This window comes from Macrobrachium rosenbergii, chromosome 32 (assembly GCF_040412425.1).
Source record: "Macrobrachium rosenbergii isolate ZJJX-2024 chromosome 32, ASM4041242v1, whole genome shotgun sequence".
NCBI classification, from domain to species: domain Eukaryota; kingdom Metazoa; phylum Arthropoda; class Malacostraca; order Decapoda; family Palaemonidae; genus Macrobrachium; species Macrobrachium rosenbergii.
The window spans coordinates 760,586-780,563 of record NC_089772.1 but is presented as its reverse complement, the minus strand read 5'-3'; the positions used below and the strand labels follow the sequence as shown (position 1 = coordinate 780,563).

The following is a 19,978-nucleotide window of genomic DNA, read 5'->3' as shown; positions in this document are numbered from 1 at the left end:
TGTTACTGTAGAACAGACTTAAAATAAAAAAAAAGCAAGCTAAAATTAATCTTTAGTGACATTATTATTTGGACTGTTAGTCCTACCCAGTAGGCGTCGCTATGGAGGGGGCCAGGGTGGCCCCGGGCCCCCAGTCAGATGCTTGGCACCCATTGGCCATCCCCCCCTCGTTGAAATGCCCTCTGTAGCTAAACGTTAACCCTTTGGTGGCCAAAAACAGATATTCTCGCCCTATGGATATGGACAAAGTTGTATCAAAATTTGCCAGTCGACATGATAACAGAAACGTACTTCTTTACTGAACAGATATGTAATAGCGTTATGTTCTACAACTTTACCGTTATATATTGAATGTTTAGGCTACATGCCATGGGCATATTTTTGTTTGAAATAGTTAATTTACAGTTATGGCATATTCTTAATCATTCACCTGATGTTGGTCCCTACTGCGCGTACGGCTTGTACTCGTATATAGATGAGAAGTGAAAGATTTTTTTTTTTTAAACATATTTGACACATGTGCTGCTGCTGATATTATTTTGATCGGATTTGACACATTCTAATGGGATAAATATTCTCTATTTGATCAATTTACAGGCCACTGGAATGTTTTAGCTGAGAAAGTATTTGACATATTTTTAGTTTATTTACAGTTGTGCTGTATATCTAGTGACATTATTTTGGTTCTTGTTACCTTTACAACTTATAGGCCTATCGAGCTGAGAAATGAGTGGATATAATTATAGGCTTTTAACACCAATGACATGTTTGTTCATGATATTTTGATCCAACTTAATGTTATCAACTTTTGTATGAAGTCACTGAAACTACAGTATAGTCACAGTTTTGAATAAGTGCAATGCAGTTTGCTTCTGTTGCTTAGAGTTAGTTTCCAGGGAGGGGAGGAGAAGAAGAAGAAGAGGAACGGGATGGGTCGAAATTCTGAAGAGATTTTGGAGGGTCTCCAGTTTTTCGTGTTACTGATGATATGCACCATTTTGATATATTTACATGACAAGGATATTATACTATAGTAGAACATTAAAACTTGATAACAGAAATGAGGCTAGTGTTGAATAAAAGGTTTTGAGGAAATTGACATTACAGTATTCGATACATTTGCAATAGTAAGGGTTGAAAATTAATTAAAAACTGAGCTCTAATAATTTCAAATACAGGTTTACTAATTACTAATACTATTGTTTTCCTTCACTAGCATGAATATATACATTCGAGAATAGTATCTTTTGCTAATTACAGAACTGATACATTAGTTTTGTGTAATTTTCTTTGGGTCCCCCAATATACATCTTGGTCCCAATTATGCTCCCCAACATAATAGATTTTTATTTTATTCAAATTTTACCCACATAACCCTCTCTTCAGGTAATTTATTTAATGCTCTCCGTGTTTTTCTGGGACACCAACAGTAAAGACCTGTCCCGATGAAGTTGACATCTACCGATTTGTTAAATGCTTTGGTTTCCCGCCCACACGACGAGTGACGTCATGACGAACAGTGTCACTCAAATACGGAGGAAATCTTATTCCTTATTTTAGATTTAAACGAATATCTGTAGATATCTACATCAATTTAATGATTTGAGTCTTAAACATAAATATTCGAATGCAATATCACAATTAACTGGTCACAGTTACTGAGATTGTGAAGAAGATCAACACGCTCCGTACTTCAGTTCTCTAATTTCGCCGAACGATAGTTTTGGGTTTCAAAATGTTCCCTTAAATTTTGTTAATTAATGTTATTTTTCTGCCAATTTTATATATTATATTGTTTGTATGCATATTAATCTTATTCTGATTGTAAAGTGAAGTTTCTATTTAATTTTAATAAGGAAAAAATATCTATTGGTGAACGAAGTTCACTGAAAAGTGTGTCAGAGCTTTCCAGAGTGGCCGTAAAAGAATGAGAATTCTTCTGACTGAAATATGCTTAAAAGCGATGTCATTATGTGTATAATATATATATATATATATATATATATATATATATATATATATATATATATATATATATATATATATATATATATATATACATATATTATGTGATATTCAGAAACAGAGGGGTGGTAAAGGATCAGGGCAGGTGAATGAATAATGTAAAGAATATACAATTTGAAAGCATTGGGAGGAAGACCTAGAAAGGAAGACTAGACGGTTTCAAGGATATTTTGAAAGACAAGAAGGGCGTCAACATCCAGAAAGCGAGAGTCCATGCAAGGTAAAATTAGTTTATATTCGACGGCTTATATATATATATGGAGTGGTGTTGCCCTATCAAACCCCATAACATGATCTGGCTTAGATACGTGAGCTTTCTGCAGAGTTGTAAGAAGCAGCTTCACGGGGATGTTTTCTGAAAACAGAACAGGTATGCATTTACAGTATATAGTGGTTCATTCATGATCTATTGGTTTATATCGAGGACTTAGGATTATAGTACCTGGATATCCGCCAACACCTAACGCATATATATATATATATATATATATATATATATATATATATATATATATATATATATATATATATATAAGAAGCCTATATATATATGTACACACATCGCTCTCCGCAAAGAATAACAGAGCACAAAAGATCAGTATATATATAAATATATTTTCAATATGTGTGTGTGTGTATGTGCATAACTACTATAAAACTAAAATTCACTAAACAAGATACTGTGTGCATTCACTACGAAGGGGAGAGGACCTACCACCTTAGCTAACATAAAGAATATAGTGTGTGAGCGCTGTAGGGCTGCGAGAGAGCAGAAGAGATTCGGGAGTGGAGAAGAGAACGAGGACCTCTGCCCCAGGATAGCAAACTATGGTAAAGAAAGAATTGTGCTGTAATGATCTAACTTGGAGACCTACGATCTTGAGGAATGAAAGGCATATAGTTCATAATATCAAGCAGGAAACATATATGAATGAAATAGATGGAAAATTAATATGGACTTTTTACATTTTGCTCTGACGAGTACGAATAAGTGCATCTGAAATGAGAGAGCGTGTACGTGACCTTTCCAAAGGAACCTGATTTTAGCTATGAAAAAGAGAATGAAAATCTTACGTGCACGAAGGAACTGGTTCAAAGGTCACATTGACAGACCATCCAGAATAGAAGTTGGTGCCTGTCTTGAAGACGAGGATCATCTGATTGCTGGAAGAGTTGAATTCTGTGCCGTTAGCAATGTCTTGATCACAGTAGCTGTAAAGACGAGGACAAGGCTCTGTCATTTCCAAAATTTACAGAAGTAATTGTATGTCCCAAAGGACGATGTGGGAATTTAGTTATCTATACGCCCAACCCCACAGAATGCCTGTCAATCTGATATGATGCTGCGTTACTTGCAGAATTCCTGTGGTAGTGTGCACCGTGTACAGTACATCAGCACAAGAATCAACATAAAACCATTCTTCAAAACTTTTACTTTTGTTGGTCAACAACCAGACGTTCAGAAATTGAAATGACCTGACTGTTCAAGGCTCTTCTGCAACACAACAACCTTTTGATTCCTTACACTTCTCCAACATAGAGACTGGTGGTCCGTATCTCCAGGGCGTCGAAGTAACAGCAGCTGTTTCCACCGCAATAGGGATTTCTTCCGTCAAGTCTAAAAGAATTGAACTTTATCTTCACAGTGGTGCACTGAGGGGCCTGGATCCATTTCACACATTTTAGGCCTGCAAATGGAAAGGGAAACAAGTGAAAAGAGAGGTGAGGTAAGCACTCTCACCTGTCAAAGTTGTCTTTCAGCTGATTCGATTTTCTAATTAGGGCAGCCGGAGGAAATCATTTCTTCAGAAACACTGGCTGAAATGAGCTCTTGATTCAGTTTATAATCAATCTTACATGCCAGTAGCATGCAGTTTTGCCACGGTCCTTGATAAGTCATTCCACAAACCACTGGACGGCTGGGTGGAACCTATGTTGGAAACCACGAGTTACATTGTACTTATTATTAACCGTCATTGCTGTCTAGATTTCGAACTACAAATTCGATTTTAGTTGTATACTTCTGTGAGCCGTTAACTATGTTAATATAAGTGCCTGGAATGTTTTCAATAAATATGAAAGCAAATAGAAAAATAAGACATTGTTACGACAATGACTATTACGTGACTAGGCACAAAATAAGGCACAGAAAGGTATTTGATAAACCAGGGAGATTCTTTGTCTGTGGAAGATTCATGAAGATGAGGGATGAATTATTTGCAATTTCCCGTCGCAAGGGTATCACAGACTCCAGTCTGGGAGTTGAATCGTGGACCATATCAAAAGACCGAAAAAGAAAAAGTTTCAGTCAAGTTAATTTCGGGATGTACTTGGCAAACAAACATAAAATGAGACTGTTGAAAGTTGAATGTTGAGGGAATGACTTGTGCAAGCTGCATCTTGCAAACTGAGAATCAGAAAGCACCTTCTCTCTGAGTGTGGGGATGTCAGCTGTAAAACGCCTAGAGCCAACTGATATTAAAAGAATTAATTGAGTATACGCAGTGATAACGGTGCTCTTTGGTGGACTTAAAAGGAAAGAAAACGACTTACATGCACGACCACGTACCTTCTTCGCCTCTCATTTCATTTTTAAAAGCATGATTCTTGGTTGATATTGCACTAAAATATGAGGTGTTGTATATCAAAATTCATTAAAATTTGTGCACTTTCTCGTGAATTGAGTGTTTTTGTTCTATTGCACTTTGTTTGCCGTATCTGAGCGATGCCGAATTTGCCGCCATATGCCCCTTTGTTGTTTCTCAGCCAATGGGAGGCTGCTACGATGGAAATGACTCAGTTTTTAGTTAGTAATTTTTTGTACTGTATTGATATATTTTTCTGGTTGCAATTTGGCGATTTCATGAATGATGAAGAAAATAGATTTAGGTTTCATTGAAATTTATTAAACTGTTTTTGAATTATTGGAGCTGCTCTTTGTAGTTTAAATGTGGATATAAGTGCAACTGTTTGGCTCCCCTCTGCCTCTCGGATCTCAGGGCCAGAGCGGCGCCGCGTCTCCCATTTTTTGAAGGGACACCTGGGACAGTTCCATGCCAGCGAGACCGAGAGGTTGGCGCGAGTCATTCATTAACTGATTAAAATTGAATTAAATTAGATTGATTATTGATGTACCACTGTTGTGTTACAGTGAACGACGCGCTTGACGTGATCTACTATGAAGATGTAAATGAAGAATGATTGAGGATTTATTAAATACATCATTTCAAGAAAAGCGTCTGTTCCTTTCACCCAACACTCAAAAGCACTTTTTACATCAGCCATTTATCGCAGTGTCTCATGATTTGCTGTTTTGGATGAAAAGTCGTCCATAGTCCCCAAATTTTACAAAAAAGTGGAAATATAAAAGTTTGAAAATTTAGGGTGTCCTAGAGCGAAAATTAAAAACTCGGTTCTCCGCACGAATCATTAATCGTCAGTAGAACAGAAGAACAAAATTAATTAAATCGAGGAGATGGAAAATAGTAATGTGAAGTAAAATAGGAGTTGGATAACAAGAAAGAAAAATGCCCTAAGACGCACTGAAAAGATTGGCATACAAAAAAATTGCCCAGTATCACCGTATCATAGTGAAGTTCAAAGGTAAAAGAACAGCAGAATGCGCAATAAGCTTTAAGTGCTGGGGTACCTAGGACATGAGATTCCCCAGTCTGATACTGTAAACTTACCCGATGGATATCTGCTGGGGTAATTGGGAGACGTCACTGTCCCAGGCGCCGTGACATTTGCCGAACAGCCTGAGAGAAGACTGTCTGCAATGCGAAAGAAAGTGTTAACTAATTTTTTTAACTGAGTACATAATAACTAGATTTCAGATATAGATCCACTCTGGAGTTTTTATTTGCAACAAATATCAGTGAGTCACTTGTAGGGTGGCTTCACTTTTCTTTACACATTGCACTCTGCTCACATCCTGGTGTCTGGCGTCATTAAGGATTATAACCTTTCATATTTCCAAATTCATTTATTTGAAGGCACAGGAAACAATTACCTCAGAATTATTTGAAATACTATTGTAAATAATTCATTTACTATTGGGTATGTTTGGTCTATGTTTTATTTCTTTTACTTTGCCGGGGAATGGAAAATACAGTGGTGTTACATATACTGTAGTATCTTACTGTAAATCCTTCCCAAATCTGGTAAAATTTGTCTGAATTCCAGTCTTTAAATTACAGAAGATATTATCGTTTACCTTCTTCATTTAAACATGTTTATACTATACATGCATTTATATGCAAGTGGAATCAATCTCGAACATATGAAACAGCAAAACAAAACCGATCTAACATGTCATGTGTAGTGATCTGTCGGAGACATCTAGTTATATCCAGTATCCTTTAACCTTCGCATGAAAGTACAGCTGTAACAATGGTCACAGCAACAAAGTGCCGGGAATAATTTTCTAGCCATAGTTGATAACTGAAAGTTAAGGAAAGGCTAAATATTTCCTGACGTTCTCCCCCTAGGCCTACACTAGTAGTGAATGAGCACCGGTCACTTTGGATGGTAAAGTTGTCGTCATTGTAATTTAAGTTAGCCATCAGGAGTTCTGAATCTGATTCTTTTCTGTCAAGGGAGAGGATGGCCCGCAAACTTGAGAGCCTTCTTAACAAGTGACTGGAAGCTACACACTTACCATAGTAGCCTTTGTTAACAGTCTCACAGTAAGCGCCACTCGTCCCGCTGCGACAAACACAGGAACAGTTCTTTCCTACATAGCCATCGTTCTGGCAAGGGTTCCCGGTGATGTTGCAGTCTTGCTTCCATTTTGCTGATTTCCAAATTGGTGCAGAAATGGACCATGAAAAATAGCGTTAGATTATTTGCATTCCTCATTTCTAATATCACGATCATAATGTGATTGTAAAACACATTTTAATGAATGATAGGTTCTTCATGAAACCATCTGAACTGTCTATACTGCAACAAGTAAATAATATTAGCTTCAACTCACTAATGCAAGGATACATCGTGTTGGCCAGTAGCTTATCATAGTGGCTCAACCCGTTGTTGTTGCCGATGAGTTCTTGTGCCAAAGGATTCTTGGTTACCATGGTATTTTTGCCATTCACAGTGAAGTACTGGTCGGAGAAAAGACAAAGCTCTGATTAAAATCAGAAATACAGCGTTAACTACGAAACGCATTTCATAAATTTCCATGTAATCAGGTTAAGTAAGATAATGTTAATATGATTTCTAAGGGGCAGATTTTAGCCTTGTTTCAACATAGATGGAGTCAGCTGAAAGAGCTGATTGCACAATGTCAAAAGTTGAGGAATATCCGATGCCTTTAGTGCCTTTGAAGACTAAGTGTTCACGATGAGATTTAGGAGAGCCACATTAGTGAAGAAGAACGTTGTCTAATGGCTTCATAAAAGAATGACGAGAATTCACGCTTCAAATGTTACACGTAAATTATTGCTAGTCAGCTTTCGTGGTCGCCACAAAATGAATAGCATTCATTTGTATGAACCTTAGTGTTACGTTATATTGTATAAAGAAAAAATGGATCTCTGTCAACTCGTGCCCTCCTGCATTTCTCAGAGGTGCTAGGCATACTAGAAAGCTGGAGAAACTCGAGAATGAAGGCACTGATGTTAGTTACAAGGAAATTCCACAGCCTGATTTTCATCATTGAAGCAAATCAGTCCATCTGTTAGACAACTGGCTCGAAATTTATTAATTATAGACCATTTGATAAAAGGAAACGCTTCTAGAGCTGGTGAAACAATTTCGACTATTTCCAAAAGCAGAAAGGGCATAGGATGATGAACGTACCATCAATTATACAAAGAAAAGACTCATTTAGTGCAATTTATCATTCACAGACAAACAAGTTTGGACACATTCTCTTTTAACTCGCTTCTTCAAATTCTTCCGTTGATTCTGGCGGAACTGAAATCCAACTTCTCGCCTCTACCATAAAAGAGGTTGCATTAATTCCTGCCCACTTGAGTTGAATGGTAACTCTTGATTTTGTCATGAAAAGCGTTAGTTCAAACTGGCCTTTCCTGCAGATCTTCCTAAAAAGGGAATCAGATGGGAACCCATAGGTTACAGACTCTTAGTAAGCTTGACGAAGGACGCCAGTTAACTCACATTCGAGCCATAATGCATATCCGAAGAGAAATCGTATGGCACTGAGTAGTTGTTGTCGACTTCTTTATTGAAGTTGTTCTCCTTGCCGGCTTGCACGTTTTCCAGGATGACGACAATATAGTCGTCCCGGTCAGAGCGCGACTGCTCGTGGAAGAACCCTATGGCGTGGCCCACCTCGTGAGCCACGGTTCCCAACTGAAAAGGAAGTTGTGAGGAAAGTGAGACTAGCAACGCTCACTTTTAAGATCCTCGTGAAATGACCTGTTGTGAATCAAATAAAACCGAGTAAAATGAAGAAAAGGAGAGCCTAAATATTTTTATTTAAGTTGATTATATTAAGTAGATTTTTAGCAGGCTTATTTAACGGTGTATCATTGTCTCGCAGGTAAATAAAATCAGGGCTCTGGATTGCATCATGTATTCCAGCAAAGGTAATTTGTTCCACTGGATATCAAAGACTCACGCTAGTGCATCCATCCCCAATGGATACATTTTGTGGCGTTGACAGCATCCCGACGTATGACCAGCACCCAGAGCCTTTGAAAAAGTTCAGGTACTTCGCTGGAGGAGTCCCTGTGATTAACTGGAAGTCAATACATGTATGCGCCTCCCAGTGAGCCAGCCCTGCCTCTACTTGCGTTATATTCACAACAGCTGGAATGACACAAGGGGAAATCCAAAATCATTCTTAAATTTCTATTGAAATGAGAAGCTGACAGAATCTGATATTTCATTCAGTCACTGCTTAGAAAAACATTTTTCTCAAAACCTCTGAAAGAATGTCATTTAATCATCTCATTTTTTCTCCTCTGTGGGAAGTGTAATGGATTAAACTTGGTCACAAGTATCAGGCCCAGATATTCACTGCTGGTCAATGTAATTTTATTCAACATACACGTCAACATCCTTTATACTCGTTCAACCAACGAAGCTAAAGTTCTCAGTGAACTCGAGTTATTTTTGTTCCATCCCTCTTGGGCAAAACCATCTGCACAAACCATCTTTTCCACAGATATGTGAAAGTCCTCTTTTCCTCATGGCCTAATGAAGGCATCAACAAGGCCTGCCTTGTAGCTGAATATGTTATGTGCTGATCCTACTTAATACCAAAGATTATTCTTCAAGCTTTGTTCTGAAAAACCAGGACCTTGATATTCACACCTGAATTTCATCACTGTACAGGACTACAATATCCGCCATAAATCAGTGCTGACATTTCCATTGTGAGATAAATCTTTGTGCTTCTTGGAACAGAAATGAAATTTGACATTATGACAACTTTGTATTGCCAGCTTTAATTAAATCAACATTTCCTCCGAATTTTAAGGTTGAGGGAAGAAGTATTAGATATAAAGAACAAAGGAGTAAGATCTGAAGGCTATAAGAGTTGAAGCCAAGATGAATTTATGATGCTTCAGGTAGTGACTCTGATGACAAGTCAGGTAGTTAAATGGATGAAAAATGGAAATGCAGTAACAGTTAATCTGACTATGATAGAGGTCCCAGTATGATGGCACTATTGCAGTTGGATGGCTTTGCTGATAATTCATTTGTAAAAGATGAAATGTGAAACAGGTGACTGCACTTATTATAGGTACATAGCATTGCTAAATATGCCTGTGCCTGTGTATAGTAGGGTCTGAAACAGTGTAAAACATATGGATCAAGAACATATTATGAAACAAATGTCAGAAGCTTGGGTATAAAGAAAAACAATGTTTTATATATATATATATGAACACAGGAATCCACTTGAAGAAATGTGTGAGGTACTGATAGTCTCAGATAAAGATGTGTTTTGTTTCCAGTAAGGTCAGATATTCCTATGGATAAAATAGTTAGAAAGAATAGAGACAGATGTAGAGCAATTTATGTGATGTTGAAAATTTCATGAATGAATGGTGGGGTGAATTTCGCAGATGGTACAGTGTTAAGTGTTGGCAATGGAGAGGAAATGTAGAGACTGGTGGAAGAACCTATAGTGTCTGTAAGAGCAGAAAGTTGAAAGAATGTCAGCAGAAGAGTGGTTAAAGAGTAAGTGGAAGCCAGCAAGATTGCTCAGTGAAGCAGGTAAGGAAGATGGGAAGTACTTAGCTCGTGTAGGTATTTCTTGAGAATAAATACAACAGCTGGTGTTAAGGTGAAGATATTATACATAGTTTAGCAAAGGCGAAAAATGGAGCTGAATGATTTGACGTGGTCTGATCATGAGGAGATACTCTACGGCGATACGTTTTTGGAAAGGATGTACAATGCAGAAGTCTTGGGAAACAGAGGAGAGAGTGACTGCAAATGGTGCTGGCTAGATGAATTGGAGATGGTAGTGGAGTGTGACTGTGGTGAATGTGGTCTTCCACTCACTGTCTCCATACTGGTAAGGTACAACTGGAGTTCCGTTTGGTCCATTTGGCCATCTCGAGGAAAGGGATGGTATGGCCTTCCTCTCCAGAAACTGCCTTCTCTGCTCAGGAGACAGCAAGATGTCGCTTTCAAACAGCTCTTCGCCGTTGACATGAGAGGGATTGACGTTCTGAATTCCACCGAGCTGTTGGGATGGGTTCATACAGTATACTGAGCTTCGTAAACCTTGGAAAAGAATTTCTAGCTCAGAGTTTTCGAAAGTACCGGAACAGTCAACAGAAGTTTGCCAGAAGCAAGGCATGAGGAAATGTATGATCTTATTGGTATTCAAACGGAATGGGATATATAGAAATCAAATAAATGTTTGCTTTCTTCAAAAGAATTATGTAAATATTTTTTCGTAAAAAAACAACTTCAGTAAGCATCGAACTCATCGCTGAAACTTTACCTGATAGAAATTTAACACGTGATGAGGCATTGATTTTGCCTATTGTTGGCTCTGTTTACTTATACAAGTCAGTCTTTGACTACTGAAGATTGAATGCCCTAACATTCAGTGACAGAAAGGAAGGGAAAGAAAAAAGTAAAGTTCAGAGTACTTACATCTTCTTTCTTCAGGATGGGAACTTCCTCGGCTCTTGGAAGGGTGATCATAGGAGAATCTCCTGGCTGCGGATTGAAACGAGTGAAGAAAAATACAACCTTAGATGAGAGGAAAACACGGACGAAGAAGCTTTAGAAAGCAATGAGCGAAGTCAAAATGAACAGGATGGGTGAGATCACTACTGAGATTGATTTGAGTGCAAGAATTTGGTTTTAATGAACCGAACAAATTACTGGGTAACTTGAATTTATCCTTTTTCTTCTTCTCTCATTAGTTTTTATCCCCATGCACATCTAAGCCACTAAGCGTGCAGTTCCTTGTTTACTTATGAAGCTAAAGGACTTGTTTCCTTGTTCCTATAATGTACAGAACTGATTAAATAACAGGGAGGGGACACTGAGGGGAAAATTCCGTGAATACTCACCGGGCGCGGCGGCGCCGTCACAACGGGAGGATTATTCTGTGGATGACATATATAAACCACTTCAGTTGTTTTATGCTATTGCATCGTCACTTTCATATTGTACAAATACGTAACGATTCATTTTTTATTATACAAATAAATAATTATCAATCTTTTTATTACACAAATAAATAATGATTCATCTTTTTATTTTCAAATCTTATATTTTATCAAGCTTTTAATTGCCTAAAATGCCATTGCGCTGGAGCTCTAGATTATCACAGCAATATTAACTAATAGGGAACACAGTCAAATGGAACTGGAATAAATTCACAAATAATGATAATGTTACCTTTCTAGACTCAAAAAAGGACAATTAGTACATCGAAATTCTTGTATGAGCAATGTCACAGAACTGGGAGTCATAACATAGGCCTATCCAGTTATGACGTTACTTACCAGGATGATGGGTTTCATGGGCGTTGTCTCCTGAAAAAATCACAGATTGAGTTGTTTTTGTGCATTTGCTTTTACTGAAGATTTTTATTTTGCAGCTCAAGATTGTTTGTCTTGGAATAAACATCCAAACAAAATATTTTGAACACTTGCCAAGTAGGTCGTACACATTCAACGCTTCTTTCGAAATGCAATTGTTTTGGCTTGGGAAGCCGACAAAACGCAAAGGCGCAGTGTTAACAAGGAGTCAGCAGCTCGTAGATGATGTAATTTAAACAAGCTTTTCAGTGAAACAATATGATGAAACTGTCCTGGTCCTTTCATACTGAACCCAGACACACAGCACGTGTTGAATGTTAACAGCTTTAGTTTGCAGACCACTTCTCTGGCCGTAATTTTCTGGGTCAGTGTTTAGAAAAGATCAGAGAGTGTCTGCCTTGTACCTGGTGTAAGATTGATTTAATTATCAGTTCACCTTATGGGATAGCCTATTATTCAAATTTAAAGATGATTAACCCATGGCTGATAATACAATGATTCTGTATGATTTATGGCTCAGATAACCTGTGGTTTACACTTATCATTCTATCATGGAGGTTTATCCACAAAAGGCGGCATCGCTATGACTGTTGATAAGTTGGCGTCTGAGAGACTTAGGAGCGTCTTATTTTTACATAATGTGTTCCTACCCCGTGAAAGCTTCCAAGTCAAGCTGATCATTTAAATGGCGTATTTTAATGAATCTTTAAGAGCGGTGCAAAGAAAAAGGCTACAGAATGACAAAAACACATCAGGCTATGAGGCTGAAATTCTCAGATTCTGATCCGCTTTAGCCTCATGTTCTTAGAATTGCGGAATAATTCAACCCACACGGAAATTGGGATCACGTGACCATTGCACAGCAGTCATCATGTTCATAGAGAACTAAGATTTCAACAAAATCGACTGCTAAAAAAAGAAATTAAATAAAATAAAAAATAAAAAACTATTTGTGCTCTCAAAATATATAGAACGGTGCAGTCATCATTCCATTACAAAAGCCACTAATCAACAGGCGAACATCTTCTGGATATATATTATATGTGGCAGTGAGATAAAAAGTGATAAACAGAAGCAATCAACAGTGATCAAGAGAACAAGAACTAGGATATATCAGTTTCAACGATAGGCTCAATTATAGGTTACAGTACTGAAGAATTAATGTTTCACTGCCTCCACCTAATTAAAAACAAACACACACACACACACACGCATGCAGATGCACATGTTTAGTCGTTTAATTCTTTTGATTAGCTTATCTGAAACGAAAGATCAAATAAACTTTTCTGAAAAAAAATGTGTATTGTCTGTACGTACGCAGGTGCGTCTGTTGCCTACTTTCCACTAATTCTTCTTCAGAACCACTAGATCAGTTTTAATAAAATTTTCTCAAGGCATCCTCGTGCCCCCTTTTCACTGGGGATAACAAATAGCGAAATCTTCCCTAGGACCACTGTTTCAGGTTTGTGCAAACACTTTCCTTTTGCAAGTGCAGAAAATTGGCTTAGGTGAGCAGTTTTGTAAATCCAATTGCAATTCTGACATATGTTGTTTAGTTTTACCCGAACTAATAATTTTTATTTAGACCTATCTTTTCTAGACGTAATTCCAGCATCATTTTTGTAATGCTATGCTCTCCAATACTATGCATGTTTGCATATTCTACCATAGAGGGTCAACAATGACTATAAACTGACTGAAATGTTTTCTTTATGCTAATACTACTTTTAAAGCAAGTGCACCCGACCCTCGCATCCTACAATTCGGTGGAAAGGGGTTGGGGGCGCGGGGATGGGGTTGGGGTGGGGGTGGAGGGGACCGACACAGAACAAGTGAAATACAATACTTCAATTTCACTGATAGTTCTCATTCAGGTTAAGTTTATGGAATGTTTTCAAACTAATGTCTTGCACCAGGGTAGCAACCAGGTACCCTCGGGTAGGTTAGGTTATGTGTGGTTGGTTAGGTCATTTGATAACATTCAAAGCACACATTAAACCCTAGGGAATTGCTATTTGCAAGTCCAAAATGCAATAATGTTTTAAAGTACAGTTTTATTCTAAATAAACCGTAAAAAACAACTTTTACTATTCGATTAAAAGTAAAAACAGTAAATTTGTTTGTGCGACAAATCCTAGTTTAATTTGCTTTCAGGAACGATGTCTCATAGAGTTTAATAGGCTAGGATGCAGCTATGGGATTTCAAGTAGTCTGGTCTCATAGATCTACAGTGGATGAAATTCCTTATTGCAAGCCATAGCTGTTTGACTGTAGTGGAAGACTTAGGTCTGTTGTCAGACTGTTACTTTGTTTGCCATGAATTTTTTTCATTTCAAAGTTTTCAGGAAATATAAAATATTTGTATTTTTAGTCTGTGGCAACACCCAGTAACGTTGACTACGTAACTTGTCTTAAGTTTCTGTGGTGCCTTCAGTGCTATGCACTAAGTACTGTTTCATCTCATCTGTCACTTAAAAATGAGCATTCATTGAAGGTTGGTCATAGCAACACTGTGGAATGCACCGTCCGCAGACACACGATGAGAGAATTCGAGGAAGGACTCGATTGCTTAAGGAAGAGACGAGAGAGAAAACCCACTAAATGTAAAAGAGGCAGACAGAATAACAACGAATGGACAGAGAAAGAAATCACAGTGATCGATTGTCTTCAGTATCGTAATATTGGAATAGGTCCCAACTTTTTTCAGTCTTGATTAACTGATGAAATTCAGTACAGTTTATATAAAAATAGTAACATTTAATAACATACCCTCCCTTTTATAAGCTAGTGGTCATCACTTATGACCCTTCAGTATTGTTACCCGGTCCGAGGTACAATCGGCACTTCTCGTTTAACGCCCATCCAATCATGTTTCTTTTTTTTCCATTAAGATGATTGACAAACACTTTGCAGTGATGATAAGCTTTTGTTGTTTTTGATACAAGAAGGGGGCACGCATTCTTATATGGGCCACAGGTGGGGCCAAGATATATTTTGGGGGGCCAAAGAAAATTGCACAAAACTAATGTATCAGTTCTGTAATTAGTAAAAGATACTATTCTCGAATGTATATATTCATGCGAATGAAGGAAAATAATAGTATTAGTAATTAGTAAACCTGTATTTGAAATGGTTAGAGCTCAGTTTTTAATTAATTTTCAACCCTTACTATTGCAAATGTATCGAATACTGTAATGTCAATTTCCTTAAAACCTTATATTCAGCACTAGCCTCATTTCTGTTATCTATAGTATAATATCCTTGTCACGTGAATACATCAAAATAGTGCATATTAGCCTACCAGTAACACGAAAGACTGGAGACCCTCCAAAATCTCTTCAGAATTTCGACCCATCCCGTTCCCTCTTCTTCTTCTTCTCCTCCCCTCCCTGGAAACTAACTCTAAGCAACAGAAGCAAACTGCATTGCACTTATTCAAAACTGTGACTGTACTGTAGTTTCAGTGACTTCATACAAAAGTTGATAACATTAAGTTGGATCAAAATATCATGAACAAACATGTCATTGGTGTTAAAAGCCTATAATTATATCCACTCATTTCTCAGCTCGATAGGCCTATAAGTTGTAAAGGCAACAAGAACCAAAATAATGTCACTAGATATACAGCACAACTGTAAATAAACTAAAAATATTTCAAATACTTTCTCAGCTAAAACATTCCAGTGGCCTGTAAATGGATCAAATAGAGAATATTTATCCCATTAGAATGTGTCAAATCCGATCAAAATAATATCAGCAGCAGCACATGTGTCAAATGTGTTAAAAAAAAAAAAACTTTCAACTTCTCATCTATATACGAGTACAAGCTGTACACGCAGCAGGGACCAACATCAGGTGAATGATTGAGAATATGCCAAAACTGTAAATTAACTATAAGTATTTTTCCATATTTCAAACAAAAATATGCCCATGACATGTAGCCTAAAGTTGTAACGAACTACGCTATTACATATCTGTTCAGTAAAGAAGTACGTTTCTATTATCATGTCGTTTGGCAAATTTTGATACAACTTTGTCCATATCCATAGGGCGAGAATATCTGCTTTTGGCCACCAAAGGATTAAAGTTTAGCTACAAAGGGCATTTCAACTGGTGGCGCCGTTTGGGAGCCAAGCATCCTACTGGGAGGGAATTTCAACGGTGGGGGCGGCAGTAGGGAAACAAAAATCATTACTGCACTTTGAATGCTTAGCTACATTAGGCTCATGTAGCATAAGTACATTGATAATACATCATTTTTCATCTCAAATGACTCTTTTCTTTTTTGGCAACATTTTATACATCGATATACATAAGGTTCCCAGTAAAATACAGGCCCGATTTAATGTTCTCCCGCCAGGATTTTAAAGAGCTACTGTAGCGTTATCACCCCGCCCAGTGCACCATAGGTCTAACCCACATTGTTCTTATGACGGGATTTCTATTACTTTCGTAAAAATGAAAAGTAATATAAGGAAGGTTCTTATTGACAGCAGCATGAAAGGAAGACAATGACAAGTATGCAACAATAGGACTAGAAAGGAATTTTGTGAGTTCTAACAGAGTCAGTCGTCTTTTTTTACAATTTCATTAATTAACGACAAAATGACTTGTATCAGTTAAAGGAAAATTTATGATGAAAAGACGTAAGGGAAACAAGTATGTTAGGCATTGGTATTGTGAGCAGGATGTATACTTCGGTGAAATCGTTACTAACTATGCAGTGACGCGAGTCTGTAGGAGCCTACTGTTTCCTGTTAATAAGGTTGTCAGTCATAAATTGTTCATAACAGTCGCTATTTGTTTACAAAAATATCGTGCATTCAAGTCTTTGGCATATTCACATTAGTCTCGTGCAATTTAAAGGATCCTTATATATTCTTATTAAAAGCTAGACATTTTACATTAGATGAGTGCTGACTAATATGTTGGGATAAAAGCAATAGCAGTTCAATTTAAGCTGAAGCTCTGTATCCGAGGGTCATTTCTTTCTGGTACTTAGTTTTTACATTATTTGAACCCCGGTAATTCTGTAGTAACTCAAAATGACATATTTATTACAAAAGTTATGCATTTTTTTTATAATCCCGTGTCTTACACGGTCTATTTGTGTGCACACTCGAATAAGAAGGGAGTTAGCGAATCATCAGCAGATCAGCAGTGTCGTCATTACGAAATGTTTATTGAGGACAATATTTTCGATGACAGATCTGCTGACACCAAGTTTTATATTAGATTGGGTCAGGTTTGCCGATTAGCATGTCAAGCCGCCTCCGGAATTCTGTCAGTCTTCAAATTTCCTATAACTGGTCATAGTTCCTACTCGCATTTATGGTAAAATACTAGATCTAGCTGATACTAAGTCTATGTGCAAAATAAGTAAACCTCCGTACTACACTTGAAAACCCAAAGGATTAATCTGTCAAGAAACTGGACCAGAAGTTTACCTTACTGCAGCAATCACGCAAACAATAATGAACGGAAATCGTTTAATTCTCCAACATTCAAAAAGCAATTTTATTTGTGTTCTCGTCTTTGAGTCATTTGTTCCGATGCGCATGCACATCTATGCGATAGCAGTTCCCTCACATTATGAGAAACAGTTTGAACCTAACATTGGGATTAGTTTTTTTAGAACTACAAAAACACCATACACACGGAAAGTTATGACACATGTTATGATTGTAATAACGGTTTTCTTTTTCTTGAAGTTGAAGATAATGAAAAAGTGAAAGGATAACGTTCGTTAGTGAATTAAGCACATCGACCACTGAGGGAACTACACTTACCAAACTTTGAAAAAAATTATGACGTAAAAGGACAGGGTGACCTGATAAACAAAGCTTCTCATTTTTGTCTGCAAACGATTACACAAACAAACTACATCACGATGATATATATATATATATATATATATATATATATATATATATATATATATATATATATATATATATATATATATATATATATATACTGTATATATGTTTACAAACACACACACACACACATTTTAGAGAGCGGGTCGCCATGGCGTTTTCGTTTTATTACACCTGCTCGGGGTCAAGTGACGTAGAACTATGGTATGACACAAGATAAATCGAAACAATCAACTCGAAACATAACTGTCTAAGAATGCCAATTATAAATAACTCATCAAGTCATAATCTGGGCCAGATTTGTCATTTTTATTTGTCATTTTCAAGTTACATGAATCTAAAATCTTACATTTTATAATGTTCTTACATTACGTATATCGTTTGCATTTTTCCATGAATGTTATAATTATTACACTAATCACGTGCGGAAAGAGGCAGCTGGTTGCTCTTCCAACTTTTATGTTTTATGTTTATTGTTAAATCTAAATCTTGTTACAAACTGCTTGTCATTTTGTCTGCTGCATTTGTTTTTGAAGGGATTAGATATAACACTGTAAAACGTCATTTCCTCCCTTGTGGAAATCCTGGTCTATCAAATGCGAATGATATTTTGAAACTAGGGCAATGGAAAGACACCAGGGGTTGAAACTACAAGTGAGATTTTGCGAAGAGGGAGAGAGAGCGTCATCGAGTGGCTGAGCAGGGTTTTCGTGTATGTCTGGACAATGGAAAGTGTTTGAAAGAATAGGTGAGAGGAATAATTGTTCCAGTGTGTAAAAGGTAAGTGGGATAGACGCGACTATAAGGATTATAGGAGTATAGCGTCATTGGTGTACCACAGACAGTGCAAGGTGGGATTTTGATCGAGCAAGCAAAGCACACAACTAAAGGACTGACAGGGACGAACAGTATTGTGAAAGATTTATGGGATAAATCTGAAACTGTAGAAAAAGCTGTGTATAGGATGCGTGGACTTAGAAAAATTCTACTGTAGAGCAGGTAGAGAAGTAAAGAATGCACTGCAGGGGTAGGGGATAAGTTGTTGAGAATGTTTCACAGTGCTTAGTGATGAGAGTTAAGTGTGTCTTACAATAAGTCGACGGGACTTACTTGGCCAACCGTGAGTCCAAGGATGAAGCCCAGGAGGCAAGCTGACAAGCGTTGGGTGACAGCCATCTTGACTTGTCGAGAGGAGCCAGCGAGGAACTACTGTATACGGTGGCTTCAGTGCCTGGCGGAGGCTTTATACGATTCCGCAAAGTTCGGATATGATGTTTGCATGACACATCAGCCCATTTTTGACAAATGCTGTAAATTTTCGTGATGTGGTCATTCGTGATGTTATGCAAGTGTTTTTGAGTGACTTTTCCTGATTTATGAGTCTCTTGGTCGAAAGGTTTTCACCCAAAAATCGATAGCAACCATCAATGGTGAATTGGTTATTTGAATATGAAATGACCACTTGAGGCAATTTGTATAAAAGATATACTATTTAGCCTGAACTGAGCAGTTTAATTTTTCAAATTTGAATTAAACGATTGATTATCACGTTTCATTTTTTAAAATCCTCTTCTCGTAAAGGTCATTCCTTCACAACCCAATTTTTCATTTGCTCCAGAAGTGAAAACCGATTATTTCAAGTTCTCTTCGGCTATTTTCACTGAGTGGCAGTGGAAAGATTTTCTTATTTCCTCAACAGAGGAAGGCAAAATTTCTTCTGGCCTCAAGACTGAGAAGTCATTGGAGCAGCTTCTTTCAGTCTTGCTTTATTGCTTCACGCGCTGAACTCATTTATATAACAGATGCTGGAAATGAGCCTATTAATAATATTCTAAAATATATACCCAACACAAACAAGTATAAAATATTAAAATAATAAAGAAATAGATTATGAAATTTTTCATTAGGTTCGTGGTCAGTTTAAATGTTATTTTTTTAGCCAATCTGTAAATTGTGGACCTATAAACTTGTTGGCTGACTAATATTGATAAATCAGTCATCCTTTTCCCTTGATGTCATCCACATATTCATATTTATATGATTATATGAATATTTTATATGAATACTAACCGTACAATTTTCAGAATG

At 37.2% G+C, this 19,978-nt stretch overlaps 1 protein-coding gene across 1 annotated transcript in view; it reads right to left on the bottom strand.

The window, feature by feature from the left end:
• LOC136855566 (uncharacterized) overlaps positions 1-19,107 on the bottom strand; it is a 28,813-nt gene extending 9,706 nt beyond the window's left edge. The window contains exons 1-12 of the mRNA XM_067132663.1: positions 19,001-19,107; positions 11,976-12,005; positions 11,538-11,573; positions 11,113-11,174; positions 10,510-10,693; positions 8,612-8,802; positions 8,149-8,343; positions 7,004-7,130; positions 6,686-6,820; positions 5,715-5,798; positions 3,551-3,713; positions 3,100-3,237 (exon numbers count right to left, since the gene is read on the bottom strand). Coding sequence (XP_066988764.1) covers positions 3,100-3,237; positions 3,551-3,713; positions 5,715-5,798; positions 6,686-6,820; positions 7,004-7,130; positions 8,149-8,343; positions 8,612-8,802; positions 10,510-10,693; positions 11,113-11,163 — 1,268 coding nt within the window. The 5' untranslated portion in view covers positions 11,164-11,174; positions 11,538-11,573; positions 11,976-12,005; positions 19,001-19,107. The remainder of the gene's footprint in view (positions 1-3,099; positions 3,238-3,550; positions 3,714-5,714; positions 5,799-6,685; positions 6,821-7,003; positions 7,131-8,148; positions 8,344-8,611; positions 8,803-10,509; positions 10,694-11,112; positions 11,175-11,537; positions 11,574-11,975; positions 12,006-19,000) is intronic.
• Between the last annotated feature and the right edge of the window lie 871 nt (positions 19,108-19,978).